Source organism: Xyrauchen texanus, chromosome 15 (genome assembly GCF_025860055.1).
Source record: "Xyrauchen texanus isolate HMW12.3.18 chromosome 15, RBS_HiC_50CHRs, whole genome shotgun sequence".
Lineage (NCBI taxonomy): Eukaryota > Metazoa > Chordata > Actinopteri > Cypriniformes > Catostomidae > Xyrauchen > Xyrauchen texanus.
The window spans coordinates 32,256,296-32,272,737 of record NC_068290.1 but is presented as its reverse complement, the minus strand read 5'-3'; the positions used below and the strand labels follow the sequence as shown (position 1 = coordinate 32,272,737).

General features: G+C 38.0%; 1 protein-coding gene across 1 annotated transcript in view; it reads left to right on the top strand.

Moving 5' to 3' along the window:
* The window catches only part of LOC127655793 (E3 ubiquitin-protein ligase TRIM71-like), a 54,213-nt gene extending 41,361 nt beyond the window's left edge, over positions 1 to 12,852 (top strand). The window contains exons 3-4 of the mRNA XM_052143768.1: positions 5,998 to 6,132; positions 6,615 to 12,852. Of these exons, the coding sequence (XP_051999728.1) occupies positions 5,998 to 6,132; positions 6,615 to 8,066 (1,587 nt within the window). The 3' untranslated portion in view covers positions 8,067 to 12,852. The remainder of the gene's footprint in view (positions 1 to 5,997; positions 6,133 to 6,614) is intronic.
* The last annotated feature ends 3,590 nt before the right edge of the window (positions 12,853 to 16,442 follow it).

The window sequence follows — 16,442 nt, the reverse complement described above, 5'->3', positions numbered from 1 at the left end:
CATGGTAAATACATTACTGTAAATGTTGTTTTAATAAAAGTGATCAATTTGTTCTGCTGTGTGGCTGTCTACGCATGCATAAACACACTTGCCAATGCTTGCCTGCGAGTGAGAGTATTTCTCTCCCACTTAGTTAATTGATTTAAAAATAAATAAATGACTTTCTATTAGTATCACTGTGCATGCTGACCCCCACTCACCCTGAATGAAGTGAATGAAGGAAATATTTTTATCTCTGTCACTATTCAAAAAGGAACCACAGGTGATGGGTGGGGGCAATAGATGACTTCACTTGAAATGTTTTCTGCACACCAAGTCCCCAACAAAACAATCATACCAGAAAAATTTCACTATTTTATCTTTTAGAAAATAACTGTTTAAAATTAATGTATGTGCTTTCATGGGCATTATTTTCCTTTATGAGGGCATAATTATTTAGAACAATTTGAAACATAAAATGTGTCGTACCGTTTATGTCAAAATGTCAATGTAAACAATTAATTCATACAAATTCTTAAGTCTGAGAATGTATTACATCTTACTCTAAAATTACATCAACTATATCACAGGTTACAAATAAAACAAATTTCCCCCACATTTATTATTTCAGGAGCATTTTTATGATTTTATTGTCATTTTTAATTTCAGACCATGTAGTGGTCATGCAGTGAGTTGGCAGCTGTATCAAAAGATTTGAGCCTGTTTGACTCGTGACAAGAGCGCTATTGTGAGCTGTCATTTGCTCTTGAGATAGTGGCCATCCGGAAGAGATATCAGACATAAGAAAAAGTTTCAGTGAGAGTTACGTGAAGGGCGATGGAAGAATGCAGCATGAGCACGCACGTGTCTGTGAGGGGAACGCTTTGAGTGTGAGTGCTCCAGGCTGACTCATCTGATTCGCACATGTAACCAATTTATATATTCTAAAATACTAATTTGCTGAATTGAGATTAAATTAGATTTTTAACAGCTTAAATCGATTACTGACCAAGACTAATCATTCTAGATTCAAAAATCATATTTCAAGATTGATACATATGAATTGGCAGGATTAGTAATTGATGCATCAAGAAAACGAGTGAATCGTTACACCCCTAGTACAGTAAACTAAAAAAGTTAACTTGGTCTTTAGAACAGTCTGAAGGTCTGTGCCAAGTTTGGTGGATGTAGCTTGAAAGTTCTTGGAGGAGTTAGTTGATAACTTTGGTCTATGTTGAGAGATTTTGGAAAGACTTATCCACATCTGTAGAAAAAAAGTATATTGGCTTTGTCAAGCCAACATAAGTCTTATTTTAGTGCTGTTATGCTAACATCTAGAGACTCACCTCATTTATTCTGTGTAGTACATTAACTCCAAGAAGCTGCACCCTCCTTTTGTCCTTTGGGTCATATTTAACCCATATTGAAAACCATTCAAAACACGTACATTTTTTATTAGTGTACAACGACACTAAGACCAACCTTAATGAAAATCTGTTTTATTGTGGTACCAAAGTGTGTAATGATCAGTGTTGTATAAATTATCCATTTGTCATAATCAAGTAAAAGTTAAAGTAGCTCATGAGAAAACGACTCAAGTAAATTTAATATCAGTTACTTTAATACTTTTACTTGAGTATCAAAAGTACATGTAAATTGCATAAATTACGGAACATTTCATTAAACCCATGGCAACTTATTTGATTGGCGGTGCTCATTTACTCACCCTCATGCCATCCCAAATGTGTCTGACTTTCTTTCATCTGTAAAACACATACAAAGATTTTTAGAAGAATATTTCAGATCTATAGGTCAATTCAATGCAAGTGAATTGTGGCCAGATATTTCAAGCTACAAAAAGCATAATAAGGGAGCATAAAGTTATCCATACTACTACAGTGGTTAAATCAATGTCCTCAAGAAATTTAGTTGGTATTTTTATTTATTTATTTTTAAAGACTGGTTGTGAGCATTAATTGCTGCGGTGCATGTCCCTGGTATGCACCATGAGTGGCAGAGGAAGTATAAAGTTGCTTTCTCTCTCATGCAAACCATGACACAATTCCATTGCAACTGAGCTCAGACCACCTCCTGCAGCTAGTCTCTGGTTCGGTACCACAGTCTGCAAAACAGCTTTTATATTACCAATTTTGTATGCGAACCATGCTCTTCGGACTAAGCCGCCAGTGTGAAAGCCCCCCACTAGAAAGTGATAATCGGCTGATTCCGATTAGCTGCCAATCAATTGAAGCTCCTCTAGCTATTAGGTATTTCCTTAAATTTTCTTTCTCACAGCACTATAGTGAGACATACATACGCTTTAGTGCACACCACTATTTATACAGAATATCTATTTGTGGTTCCTAAATCAGTAAACCCATGTCCTTTAGTAATCGCATGCCACTTTATACTCTGTGGCCATGTGTTTACACTGCAATCATCTAAACCTTAAACTTGATTAGGCCCAGCCCCGCAACATCAGCTCTGAGAGTCTGACCTGTGTTTTGATGCGCTTGATTGGCTGCTTGTCCTAGTATATCTCTAATCCTGTTACTGGATGGTGTTAAATGGGAAGCCTCTAAATGTTTATAGGTTTGAAAGCGCATGCAGGGTTTTAGCAATGCTGAAGCCTTAGGGCCATAATCTCTATTCTGGAAGCACCCTGGCTGTAAAGTACCCACTCCATAACTGACCACTGACAGCTTAGGCTTCCTTACCACAGCATAATCTCATTTACTGGATTTTAGTCTGTCATCTTGCAGCTGCTTATTCCTTGCTCACTTCCCGTGTCCTGATTGGTTTATGTTTGTGATTGACAGCTCAATCTTAGAGCATAGTTGGACAAAAGGAGTTTCTCATGTGTTTGATGGAAAATGCATTTTATGCAAAGTGCCAATCAAATAAACAAATATATATATTCTGAAATGATGATGAGATTCCTTAAAACATATTTTGTTTGTAACCAGGGGAAACTACTTTATTATACCTTTTTGAAAAATTAGTTACAAAGCTACAAACAACAAAAAAAGTCTTGACTCAAATATGTGAATGTTTTTTTTTGTTTATCTGGTTCATTTACATGAATCATTGAAAGTAATTGATTCACTAAAATTAATCTGACTTCACTGCTCTAAATATGAGAGAGGGAGAGAGTGACATTTGAGAAGAATGTGTTTGGTAAGTAACTAGCTTGCTCTGCTGCAAAGCTGTGCACACAATGTGACAAGAAAAACTGCTGTAGCGTTTTACCATGCTACGCAATGACTTTTTGGGAAAAAGTCTAAACTGTTTTGAAAACGGCTGAGCTGCCGTCGCACTACAGAAATTGTTTTTGTGAAATTAGTATCTAGGCTTTTTTGTTTAAAGCTGTCATATATATGCTGCAAACTTTCGTTACAGCCCAAAGTGTACTTAGATTTTGGTTAAATCTGAGTGTCTGAGTCAAATCTTGAGTTAGCCTGTCAAAATATACTCCATACGAATGTGCGTGCATGCGCGCTACGACTGCTATGAGACACTGGACTATTTCGCTTCAGGAGTTTAAACCCATAAATATGCCTTTATATTCCTTTTAGAATCAAGTTATATAAATGCATGTAACTCCTGACCACCTCACACACAAGCCCTCTTGACCTCCACATCCACTGTTGCTGTTTTTACCTTTACCTTTTACAATTGCCGCCTTCTAGCGCTGCTTTGGGACAGCAATGGCTTAAACGTGAGTGACTCCTAGCTACTCACATTAATGTGTGGAAGATTGGGAACGCATGCGGAGCGGGAAAGGGTATAAATACAGCCTATCTTTTGCAGACATTTAATATGCTAGTTTAAAGGGTTATTCACACCAAGCTTTTATACATGTATGCTCATGCTTACACAATCACTTAGCCAGGTGTCAGATAACCAGCACAAAGATTTAGATCTCAGTCTGGATTGAATTGTCCTCTGGTCCAAATCCTATTGAGTCTGCCTATTGAGTACCCCTGCTCTAGTGCAAATAATTTCAGGTGCTTGTGCTTTGAAAGACGCTCAGAAAAAAGGCTGCACGTGTTCAGTGCTCGAGCATTCTGCTGATGACGTGATTTGCTTCATGCGTCCTGTACTGTAGATGTTTAGTGTTTGTGTCTGACCGAAGTATACTTGGGGCTTTAGATTTTGTTCAGATTAGGTAATCTGCTTCACAGTCAACACTAAACAACATTCTTTCCCACAATTTTTCTCTCTTAATCCCTAAACCCTCTAACCCTAAATCCTGTGACCAACAAGTCCTAAAGTATTCCCTCATTATGAGATTCAGGTGCCACCACAGATTGGATTTTGTGTGATCAGTCATCCTTAATTTTTTTTCTCCCCAATTTGGAATGCCCAATTCTCAATGTGCTCTTAAGTTCTCATGGGGCTTAGTGACTCACCTCAACCTGGGTGGAGGAGAACGAATCTCAATTGCCTCCACGTCTGAGACCGTCATTTTGCGCTTATCACGTGGCTTGTTGAGCGTGTTACCACTGAGACATAGCACGTGTGAAGGCTTCATGCCATTCTCCGCTGCATCCATGCACAACTCTCCACACGCCCCACTGAGAGAGAGAACCACATTTTAGCAATCACAAGCTGGTCAACCCATTTAACTCTACCCTCCCTAGCAACGGGCCAATTTGGTTGCTTAGGAGACCTGACTGGAGTCACTCAGTACACCCTGGATTCAAACTTGTGACTCCAGGGGTGGTAGTCATCGTCTTTACTCACTGAGCTACCCAGGCCCTCCGTCATCCTTAATCTAGGAATTGTGATGGAATATGCGTGGGAGCTGCTAGAGACAAAAACCTTTAGTATTTGAACCGTTTCTCAGTTAAGAGGACACAGTTGAGATCCATGCTTTTAGGATCACATTAAAGTTAAAGCCCTGTATGAAAGAACAATCAGATTTGGATTAATATGAAGTATTTTAAACTGATTAGTGGACAGTTTAGATGTTAGCTGCATAGGTAGGACTGTGTACCGAGCGACAGAGGTCAGGGCACCCGAGATTTACCTTTTACCCCTCTTTTGTGTTACATCACAAAGGAAGCCCTCGTGCTTTCTCGGATCCTTTCAAATTAAGACAGACATATTAGTAGTTTTGATTTAGTGGAGATGAGTTTTACCTTTTTTAAAAAAAAAAAAAAACATTTTTTATAACATTTCTTGCAGTAGTATTTTGTGTGAAATGCTGTTTTTAGCAGGGTCAGAAATGAACAAGTGTTCAAGGCAAAATTGCCACCGAAAGTGCTACAAATGCCCCAGATGTTTAATATGTTAGGGGAAAAAAGTGCGCCCATAGTGAATTATTTATTGTCCTTTTTATTTTTTTTTATATAACTATAATTTCATAACACATTTCAGTGTTGTTGAATGTGTAGCTTATATGAATTGGATTTTGAAGACACTCCCAACTTCAGTTCAGCTAAATTATGCAGTTGTAGCATTTTGCATAAATTGATACTGCTTAGTGTTTTCATAGAATAAAAGGTGCCCTCAAAGTATAAAGTACCCCTGAAAATCGGAGCAAATTCCTCTAGCAATGAACTTCTGAAATGGCATTTAATATGTTAATTAATGAATTGCACACAAAGATATTTGTTCAGATGCACTGTTGTCTATATTCACTTATTAGACTTACACCCTGTCTACACCAGACGTGAGCGGTGTTGCGGTGCGTCAAAAGTACCCCATTATAATCACTGATGCTGTCTACACAGGAAGTATCTGTTGCTGCATGTCTGTCGTGCCGACAGAAAATGGGTGTGCTGTTTCATTTTCTTTGTCATTTTTGTCACCTTTGTGACCAGTTCAGTTGTAGTCTGAAGCCCTGGAGCTACTCATACTATTTTGTTTGCAGTCATTATATTACCATCAGAATATTTTAACTTGCAACAATTTATGCATTTTCTTGCATATGTTAACTCTTTTTATTTGAATTAAAATGTGTTCTCTGACTGCATGTGTCTCTAAGCCCAAGTTCTTTTAACATTCTTTCAGCTGAGCATCGAGAAAGCCCAGGCCATTGCCGAGCAGGTGGAGCTGAAGGCTAAGGTTGTGCAGTCAGAGGTGAAAACCATCACTCTTCGTCATAAGAAAGCTCTCGAGGAACGCGAGTGCGAGCTGCTCTGGAAGGTAAATGAATGCATTTCTACACTAGTGTGGATCTTTAAAAAAATAATAAAAAATCTAATCATTAGCAGAAATAATAGTGACTTTTTCACTATTCCAAAGTGATCTTAAAACTCTTAGACCAGTTGTAGAAACATACTTTTTTTTTTTTTATAGACAAACCAAATGGCTGAACCATTTTGTAGGCTATAGAATTACAACATATTCTGAGGGCTTGAAGGTTTCTTTAAGAGACACTCCCCCTTTAGTAGGATAAATATTTCTCATTTTTGTAGTGCTTTTGGTTTACATCCTGACTAGTTTCCAGGTATCTTAATATGTGGTGTTTAATTTTAACCAGTTGATGTTAAATGATATATGATTGTGTGGTAACCAGCTGTGTCACCATTTTATTTGATGTATAGTTCAATAACAAGACACCATTTTAAAGCATTTTTGTCCTTTGGGCAAATTCAGGACCCTTTTTTGTTTTGTTTTCTGCACAGGTGGAGAAGATCCGCCAAGTGAAGGCTAAGTCACTTTACCTGCAGGTTGAGAAACTACACCAGAATCTCACTAAGCTGGATGGTACCATCGCCTCAGTGACACAGGTACTAGAAGAGGGTCGTAGCATAGATGTCCTTCTAGCACGCGAGCACATGTTAAATCAGCTACAGGAGCTTAAATCCCTTCGCTGCATCCTACAACCCCAAGAAGATGATCGCATCATGTTCACTCCTCCAGACCAGGCCCTTCTGAGCACCATTAAATCCATGGGCCTCATCAGCAGCGGAGCCTTTGCCACAGCTTCCAAAGCTCATGGTGAAGGGCTCAAGAGGGCACTGCAAGGAAAGCTAGCTTCCTTTACCATGGTAGGCTATGATCACGACGGTGAGCCTCGGTTGTCTGGTGGTGACAGTGTGTCTGTTGTGCTTATGAGTCCAGATGGTAATCTGTCCAGTGCAGATGTTTCTGACCACCAAGATGGGACTTATACAGTCAGTTATCTTCCTAAAAACGAAGGTGAGCATTTACTCTCAGTGCTCATATGCAATCAGCACATTGAGGGAAGTCCCTTTAAGGTGATAGTCAAGTCTGGTCGCAGTTACGGAGGAGTCAGCTTGCCCATTGCTTCATTTGGAGAAGAGGGTGATGGGGATGGGCAACTCTGTCGGCCTTGGGGCATTTGCATGGATAAGGAAGGTTTTGTTGTGGTTGCGGACAGAAGCAACAACCGTGTGCAGATCTTCAAGCCTTGCGGCACGTTCCACCACAAGTTTGGCACTTTGGGCTCACGGCCGGGCCAGTTTGATCGGCCAGCCGGGGTCGCTTGTGACAGCCAGAGGAGAATCATTGTGGCAGATAAGGACAATCACCGCATCCAGATCTTCACGTTTGTTGGCCAGTTTCTTCTCAAATTTGGTGAGAAGGGAACCAAAAACGGGCAATTCAACTACCCATGGGATGTGGCTGTCAACTCTGACGGGAAGATCCTAGTTTCGGATACACGCAACCACCGCGTGCAACTCTTTGGGCCCGATGGGACATTCCTCAACAAATACGGTTTTGAGGGTGCCCTATGGAAACATTTTGACTCACCTCGTGGTGTGGCCTTCAATCAGGAAGGCCACCTTGTGGTGACCGATTTCAACAATCATCGGCTGCTCGTCATCAGGCCCGACTGCCAGTCTGCACGCTTCCTCGGGTCTGAGGGAACCGGAAATGGGCAGTTCTTGCGTCCACAAGGTGTAGCCGTGGATCAGGAGGATCGCATTATCGTAGCCGACTCCCGCAACCATCGCATTCAGGTGTTTGAACCCAATGGCAACTTTTTATGCAAGTTTGGGACTCACGGTAATGGCTTAGGGCAGATGGATCGCCCCTCGGGTGTAGCGGTTGCGCCTGATGGAATGATTGTTGCTGTGGACTTTGGAAACAATAGAATCCTCACGTTTTGACCTAAGGTTTGAAAAACAAAACTGTAGCTGCAGACAGCTAGAAAATGAGATTTTGCATATCTATCAGGTGCAAATGCAAATTTGAATGTTAGCGAGGTGACTACAGTTGTGGAGACTTGACAACTCTCTCTTGAAAGACTCCGACTTGAATGGTCCCTTAATGTTTTTTACGGTTCTCTCAAATGCTTACCGTTATGGCACAGAGTTTTGACTTCAACACGCTGAGTGTGTTTTGCTCTTGGTATGTGTCTTCAAATCTATTTTTTTTTTTTTTCTCAGGGAATTTCTTGCATTCTTGAAATATTTTCTCTCTGCATTACACCTACCTCATCTAGCTTATGTATGAATGTAATCACGTTTGTGCAGAGACCTAGTCCTTGAAGTTTTATAATGGAATGTCTACCTCCTATGTTTTTTTTTTCCTTTTCTGTAGAATGTGAGGACATGACTGATTTAAAAAAAAAAAAAACTAAGTATGAAGCAATGTTTAGTTATTTGCACAGTTCGCACAAATTTATTTCCTGATTGTTACTGTGCACAGAGAACGCAAGTCAAATCCCTGAATGTTTCTCATAACAAAGGACAAAAAAACAAACATTAGCTGCATGTTTTGGCAGAAACATTAGGATAATATTTTGATATATATCTATTGCGTTGTTTTTTTTAATTTTGAAATTGGACTTCATTTATCTCATACCTCATTTAAACCTATTACCTCATTTACCGAACTATACCTCTGGGTCCGTGAGTCTCATTACACATATACCTCACTTTACAGTCATTTCCATTTGAAAATGATTATGCAAGTGTAAGCGATTACCAAAAAGTAACATTGTATTGATGAAAGTGATGAAAGATATTCTAAATTAGGCAGATTATCAAAACGTAGTCATTTGATAGGTCCCACATGATGTAATCAAGACTTTTGCTCTGGCTATGACAAATGTGACTGAGAGAAGAATAGAGACCCATGGTTATTTTAAATGTGTTATGGAAAGAAAAAAAAATAGAGGGTTGTCTTTAAAAATGATCTTCAGATCTATTTTATTTTTGGGGTGGGACAATTTAAAAATGTAGACACTAAATTGAATATCTAAGTGTTAAAAAAAAGACCTAGCCCTTACCGTTGTTCATTCATTATAATATTGTATGTTTATTTTTTGTTTTTGTTGTTTTTCAAATGCACGATTTAGGCAAAGTAAAAATTGTTTAAACAATAGAAACACATCATTGACACATCATAGCTGGCAAACAGGGATATAATCCAGTTTCTCCCAGACTGAAATGTGGATTTTTCATTGTTTTTGTGTGTCCCTTCAAAATGTGTCTGCATTGGCATATATATCTGTATAGGCCGAGTTCTTAGTTTTACCCAGCTGGCTTTGTTAGAGTCTTATTACAAACAGCTGTATTGGATCACAAGTTGTTTTTTGTTGTTTTATTTATTATAGCATGGCCTACGGTGCTTCCTGTGTCCATTTAAAGAAAGATCTCTTGGGAAACAATTCGCTCTGTCAGTGTAACATCATTTGAAAACACTTAGAATCAATTGAGAATCAGTTTGAAATTGGATAGTTTGTGCCTGTCTTGTGGGGAACCATTTTAAAGTGTTTGCTTTGGTGTTCAATTGATTAAAAGAAAAAGAGGAAGCAAAGAATTTGGAGGAAGGAAAGAAAAAAAAACAGAATATATAGCACTGGTATACAGCAGAACAAAAGCACATAACTTTCTAATTATATTTAGCCTAAAGTCATGTAATGAAAGTGTTTCTAACAGACAGGACAGTATATCTCACTAATGCTGTTCCATACCTCAAAATTGCTACAAGTCTCTTGTGAAATGAAGTTTACATAGTGGCGATGAGCATTATTAATCAATTTGACGTTTCTCTTTCCGGGATTAAGTGGCCCACATCCCCTTGTTAGTTTGTATGATTATCCTTTTAGGACAAGCATTGTGTTGTGCATTGTTTAGGTGGTTTTGAAATGAAAATGTGACCATTGTGTGGTAGGCCCACTTACAGAACAAACCCTATACATTTGATATTCTAACATTCTTGCGTTAATCTTTGGGATTAATTTGCAAGATGCTTTCAGTTTTACACGTTAAGCTGAAAACATTTAAGTAGCGTTAGATGACCTATTGGCAAGCGGTCATGATGTTTTGTCCTGGCCTTGTTCTTGTAGTCTGCCAGTGTAGAATCTTGTGTGTCCTATCAGTCCTGTCATAAGTATTAGTGTGCTTGCATGTAGTTGCTTGTGCCTTTTCGTGATGCTAGAAAAAAAATCACATTTGAATGTCTTTGCCAAAGGGTGACTATAAAAAATGGGCATGTGCCAAAAAATGATTCTTAAGGTCACAGACTTGCGCATTTGATTCTTGTTATCAGCTAGAGCTCTCTTTGAATCTACTCATTAGTCTTTCTGCTTGAATATATATATATATAAATAACCTCATTATAGTGCGTCTAAACTTGTTTTCAAATTGCTTGTTGATCTTGGCATATTTATGTTGCATTTTTAAGGAGAGATGTTAAGTATTTAATTATTTTGCTTTTTACACATGGTAAGACCATAAGGTAGGAAATTAGATGGCAAAAATTTGAATTTGGAGCTGAAAGACATCGGCACATTGACCATAATAGATCATTAATAGGACCAGCGAGGGCTACAAGGCCTGTTTTAATGGAAATAAGGAGCTTTTGCAATAATGAACGATTTGCTGCTTCCACCTTATTACAGATCTGCTTTGTCTTACAGTATTAATTTCATTTGATCTGTTAAATATTTTGCTGCAGAGGTCTCTCCCTTAATCCCCTTTTCTCTTTAAGAGGGAACATTTAAATGTATATTTTTGCATGCTGTAAAGTTCCATGTAGACAGGTAGATGTAAAATATAGATGTTTGGAAAAGAAGAGGAGGGAGCAGAAAGACATGGACGTTTTCACAATATACCAAAAAAGGGAAATTTGTCTTATTTGGGTGAGTGGTTGACAATACGATTGTACTCTATATAGAAAGCTTTACAGAGTAAGTGACCTCATTGCGCTTGAATCAAATGCCTTACCACTGCTGGAGCTGCTCTTAGCTGTAGCTTTTGGAATCCAATCAGAACTGGAAAGCTGCCAAAGACCTCTTTCAAAGGAAATCTCAGTGTGTTGATATATTTGTAAATCATTTTTTTACATTTGCCCAAAAGATTGATGCATTCGTCGTAGATCATTCGCTGCATATAAGACATCCATGAATGTTGGGTGCATTGTCTTTTGTGCGATACAACTTTTAAGTTTTTGTGCAGGTTCCCTACAGGACCAAAAATTGAAAATATTTGAATCCAGCTCCCAACGTTCCCCACTATAAACTGATCTTTAACTGTAGTGGTAGTTACATTTGGCGAAGGAATCGGAGAGCCATTTTGTGGGTTGTGATTGAGCTAACTCGACGAGATCAGTATTGATAAGCCACTATGTAAAATCTCTTCAAGCAGTGATTCTTCAGACAGAAATTGGGACTACTTTAAGGGACGGATCACTTTTTTTTTAGGGCTGATATGTCATACAGATGTTGTTGCTGTCTGTAAATGGGATTTTTCTCAATGGAAAAGACTTTTATCAAACTCAGTCTGTCTTTGAATTGCAGATCATTGCATAATATATTTCTTTTTCGTTTTGTTTTATTTTTGGACATCTGGTCTCTAATTGTACGGGTTTTGTCACCATTTTTGGTGGATTCCAGCTTATGACCTCTTCCTTACTGGGAAAAAATGGAAAATGTAACAGTTCTGAATTGTATGGTCATAGACCCTTTTTATGATTGTATTATCTTATGGAAAAAAATTTATGTGTATACACGCATTAAAACAACTCAGGTAGCTTTGTAGAGATTTAAGATTTGATTAAAATTCAATATTTGTTTCCTACAGTTTGATAGTGAATCTGTTGTTAGTACCTCAACCTTTTGTGTGTTCTTTTGATGGAAAAAAAAATGCTGTTATTGAATTCCATGGGATCCTTTTTCAACCATGTCTCATTTAACTGTCAATGAGGGGGTGAACTTAATCTATAACATTTACACAACCCAGCCTTTATTTTATTACCATGACTTCCAAATTAAAGAGTTTCCGCTAGCGCCTCTAATTGAAGGATTCATGTACTATGGTAAATCTGTTCAAATTCATTGGCTGCTACAGACTTGCCTAGAGATGAATCAGAAAAGCCTTAAAGCTCAAGAAATGTGTTTTCAAAATAGAGTAGAGGGCAGCGGTCTCATAATTGAAATTAGAGTACTAATAGACGTTAAGACACCTGGCACTGAAATTTAACATGCACATCAACTCTCAGTCAGGCTGCTTTGAAGAGACTTGAGGCTGTGATACAGGTTAAGCAAAGAGGTGTGGGGAAAATCTGCCCCAAAGCGCTGACCTGGTGTCAGTTTTGCCTTTTTAAAATATAACGATTAGGGTAGAATCAAAGTAGCAGACACTGATTCCAGATCCGTTGTTCTCTCAGGTGAAGAGGATATTGGCTTAGGGGCCCTCCAAGAGGCCCATGACTCCCATCTTTTGATTTTTATATCAGTAATCGCCATCCCTCTATTTTTCACCCCCTCGACCAAAGCAACAGAACCACCATGTATTACGCTGTGAATTAGGCTGTTGAGACTACATAAAATATTTAGTGGTCTGCAGTCTTTTTCTCTTGTCTTTGTGGACTTTAAACATTTCCTATGCAGTTTTTTTTTCTTTTATGTTTGGTTGTTTACACTTAAATAAAGTTCTACGTCTTCGGATCCTGTATTTGTGTCAAGTGTCGTCATTATGTCAAATAATTCACAGAAGTGAATTCTTGAACATTTAAGGAGTAGTTCAGCAAAAAATGAAGATTCTGTAATAATTTACTTGTTGTTACAGATCCATGTATCTTTCTAATGTGGAACATAAAAGGAGAATTTTATTGCATATTTATGTGGCAGTTGATATAGGGACTATAGGAACTTTTGGGTCTTTTTTTTTTTTTTTTTTTTAGTAATCCATATGACTTGTGTCTCATATTCCAAGTTAAACAACCCAACATTTAAGGAGCTTTTTAATTTCAACAGACGTCAAACTTTACATTATAAAAGCGAATCTTATGTTGCTCCACGCTAAAACATACTGTATGCCTTACCAATACATGAAATATGACAATCAAGACTGATCTCACCGTGAATTCGCCAACAGTAGGTCGAATGTTCTTCTGCTAAACTCTGTCTGTGCTTACCAAAATTATACCACTGCCCCCAGTGACCAGAGCAGGATGTGTTGTTGAACATATGGGCACGTGTGAGGAGGTCCAATTTCCGGATGCAATGTCCACAGAGGGGCGCCTAAAGGGAGTTGTTTGTAGTTGTAAATGTAGTACAGTGAAGAGGAATGCAGATTTAGAACTGTCAAAATGAATTCATACGATTAATTTTAAAAGTTGTTATTAAATAATATAACGGTAAATTGCTATTAAACCATTTACTGTTAATACGGCATAAAAACTTGTGTGAAGGCAGGACCTAATGTGCCTTTCCGGAGTCATTACACTGACACACATCACAAACAGACACCGCGCCAGAGCCTTTCTACCAAGCTGAACCTAAAAGCTTAGCATAACGCAGCAGTCCCATTGACATTAAATGGGCGGTACTGTCGTACTAATCTCCTATAATAGAGCAGGATCTCAGGAATTTATCAGGAAATAAAAGGATCTCTTACAACGCTTAGAATTATGGGGAAAGGAGCTCTTAGTGCTATTTGAGTTACAAAACGTGTCCAGATGGGATTTGTTTTAATTACCACAGAAGTCAAATCTTAATAACACCATAGCGCAGAATGAGACATTTTTGTCTGGAAGCGCTTTTCATGGTGAGTTCAAAGCTTGATGCTTGCTCTGACGCGAATCATAAACCTAACCATCAGTGGTGTAAAAATGTTTATCTATTAGGGATAATGGAACCCCCGAATCATGCTCCTCACTAATTTTGTGAATGCAATCTATACCTGGTTTCGACGCAGGACGAGAACACGCGTCTTTGGCGCTGACGCAATGCACTATCAGTCACGCCACAGGTAAGAATTTTCTGATGAGACGTGAAGCTTGTCAGAAACTCACCAGAATCGGGTCGATGGTCAGGTTACATTTTAAAGCAATATTTCTACTTTCCGTTTGTTGACATGTTGAACACTTGAGCCGCATAGACTACTTAATAATACTTTTAGTTTATTTTTTTTTTAAGCTTTAAAGTTACTTTCACCTGCCGTTTTATTGAAAAGGTGAACCATTGTTTAATATTCATTCAAATTGCGCATTTTGGGTTCCACATAAGAAGTCTGTCAACTGTACTGTACTTCTGACAATCTAATTACAAATTGTCTAAACTATTTTACCCTATTTCTGTGTTGCTTTGAATGCATATTTCACTATCTAGTAGTTAGCTTACCAATATGCATATGTGAAACACTATTGAAACCTATTGTGTTACACAGAGGTCAAACACATCATGGTCACATGTAGCCTACACAGCACAAGATGGAGTCATGGCTCAACAACATTTCATGTTGATATCCCAATTATGGCAAAAACATAAGTCATGAACACAAAATGTTTGCGTTCTTGTACATTTTGTGCAGTGAAGATACTTAAAAGTTTGTTTTTACGTTTCTCAAAACCCAGCTCCACATTATGCTCGTTAGTATCCGCCATCTTGGAAATTTTGTCAAAATGACGCTTCTCACTGATGTCGGGGTTGATCGATTTAGCACGTCTTCACAAGTTGTTTTAAGTAGGAGGTGAGCAAATTCGGAGTTGTCTGGAACGCACCATTAGGCCAAGTCTTTGGTTGCATCTCAACCACACCGGAACAGTGTTTCCCCCCACTAAAAACAGGTACTTTAGAAATGATTGTGTTAGGCTATGAGATGTTTTTTTTTTAACAAAAGCATTAGTGTGGATGTAACCGCTTGTTGACAGTCGACAACATTCAGCTCACTAGGTCCTGGAACAGTGACTAGTCTTTCAATCTATCCCTTATAATATCTGCAGGCAACTATTATGGAGATGGAATTGTTGCATATTAACATTCAGATGGAAAGAGATTCACAAGTAGAAAGTTGTTTCACAAATAAGTTGAATGAGATCCACACGTAAATGTAAGGAGTTTCACAAAAAGTGAATTCATAAATAAAATTAGATTTGCAAATAAAACCATTATTTACATCTCTGGAGAGATTTGAAAATGGCTGTGCACCGATGCTCCCTCTCCAACCTGATGGAGCTTGAGAGGTCCTGCAAAGAAGAACGGGAGAAACTGCCCAAAAATAGGTGTGCCAAGCTTGTAGCATCATACACAAAAAGACTTGAGGCTGTAATTGGTGCCAAAGGTGCTTCAACAAAGTATTGAGCAAAGGCTGTGAATACTTATGTACATGTGATTTTTTTATTTATATATATTTTTTAATAAATTTGCAAAGATTTCAAACAAACTTCTTTCATGTTGTCATTATGGGGTATTGTTTGTAGAATTTTGAGGAAAATAATAAAATTAATCAATTTTGGAATAAGGCTGTAACAGAACAAAATGGGGAAAAAGTGAAGCACTGTGAATACTTTCCGGATCCACTGTGTATATATATAAATTTATTAATTTTTTTAATGAGGCTATTCACATGAAATTTCAGTATTAACTCAAGAAATCTGCAAATGTAAAGAATTCACAACATTAAAGTCCATAAATAAAGTTGTGTAATAATGTGGAATGACACAGGAAAAAGTATTAAAGACACTAAGAAAAAACAGTTCTCCAAGGCAAGGAACCAGCTGAGATCTGTAAGTAGTTAGAAAGTAATGCACAACACTTATGTGTCACCTCAGTCAGTATCTAAGAATCAGTATTAGACTTTGCTGAAAGTTGCTTTAGCATCTTTATAAAAAACTCCCAGTCTTACACAAGTCCTACTCTTTGCTAAGAATTTTTTGTCTTCTAGTCAAAGTTTAAGTATATTCTTATGAGCATTTCTGAGAGGTTTTATGCGTACGGCCACAGGGCAATCTATAAATGGGCAATTTTCAGCTCTTCACATTTAACAAGACACTACACATGTTTATAACTGGGAGAAAATGATACAAACTTTAAATCACAATGTTCCTATGATGCGTCCGTTTCTTTAAAAGTTTGCGGCCTTGCCTTATCTGTATGCAATCTATTCCATGCCCATGAGAGCACTGTGACTCTGGTCCTACCCTGATAGTAAAACAAAGCGTGATTGGTCGAAGATAGAACATGCTATAACTGGTCTGAGAAATGTGTCTTAATGTTCTTCTGGGTTAGCAGTGGTTTTCTCCTCACCACTCTT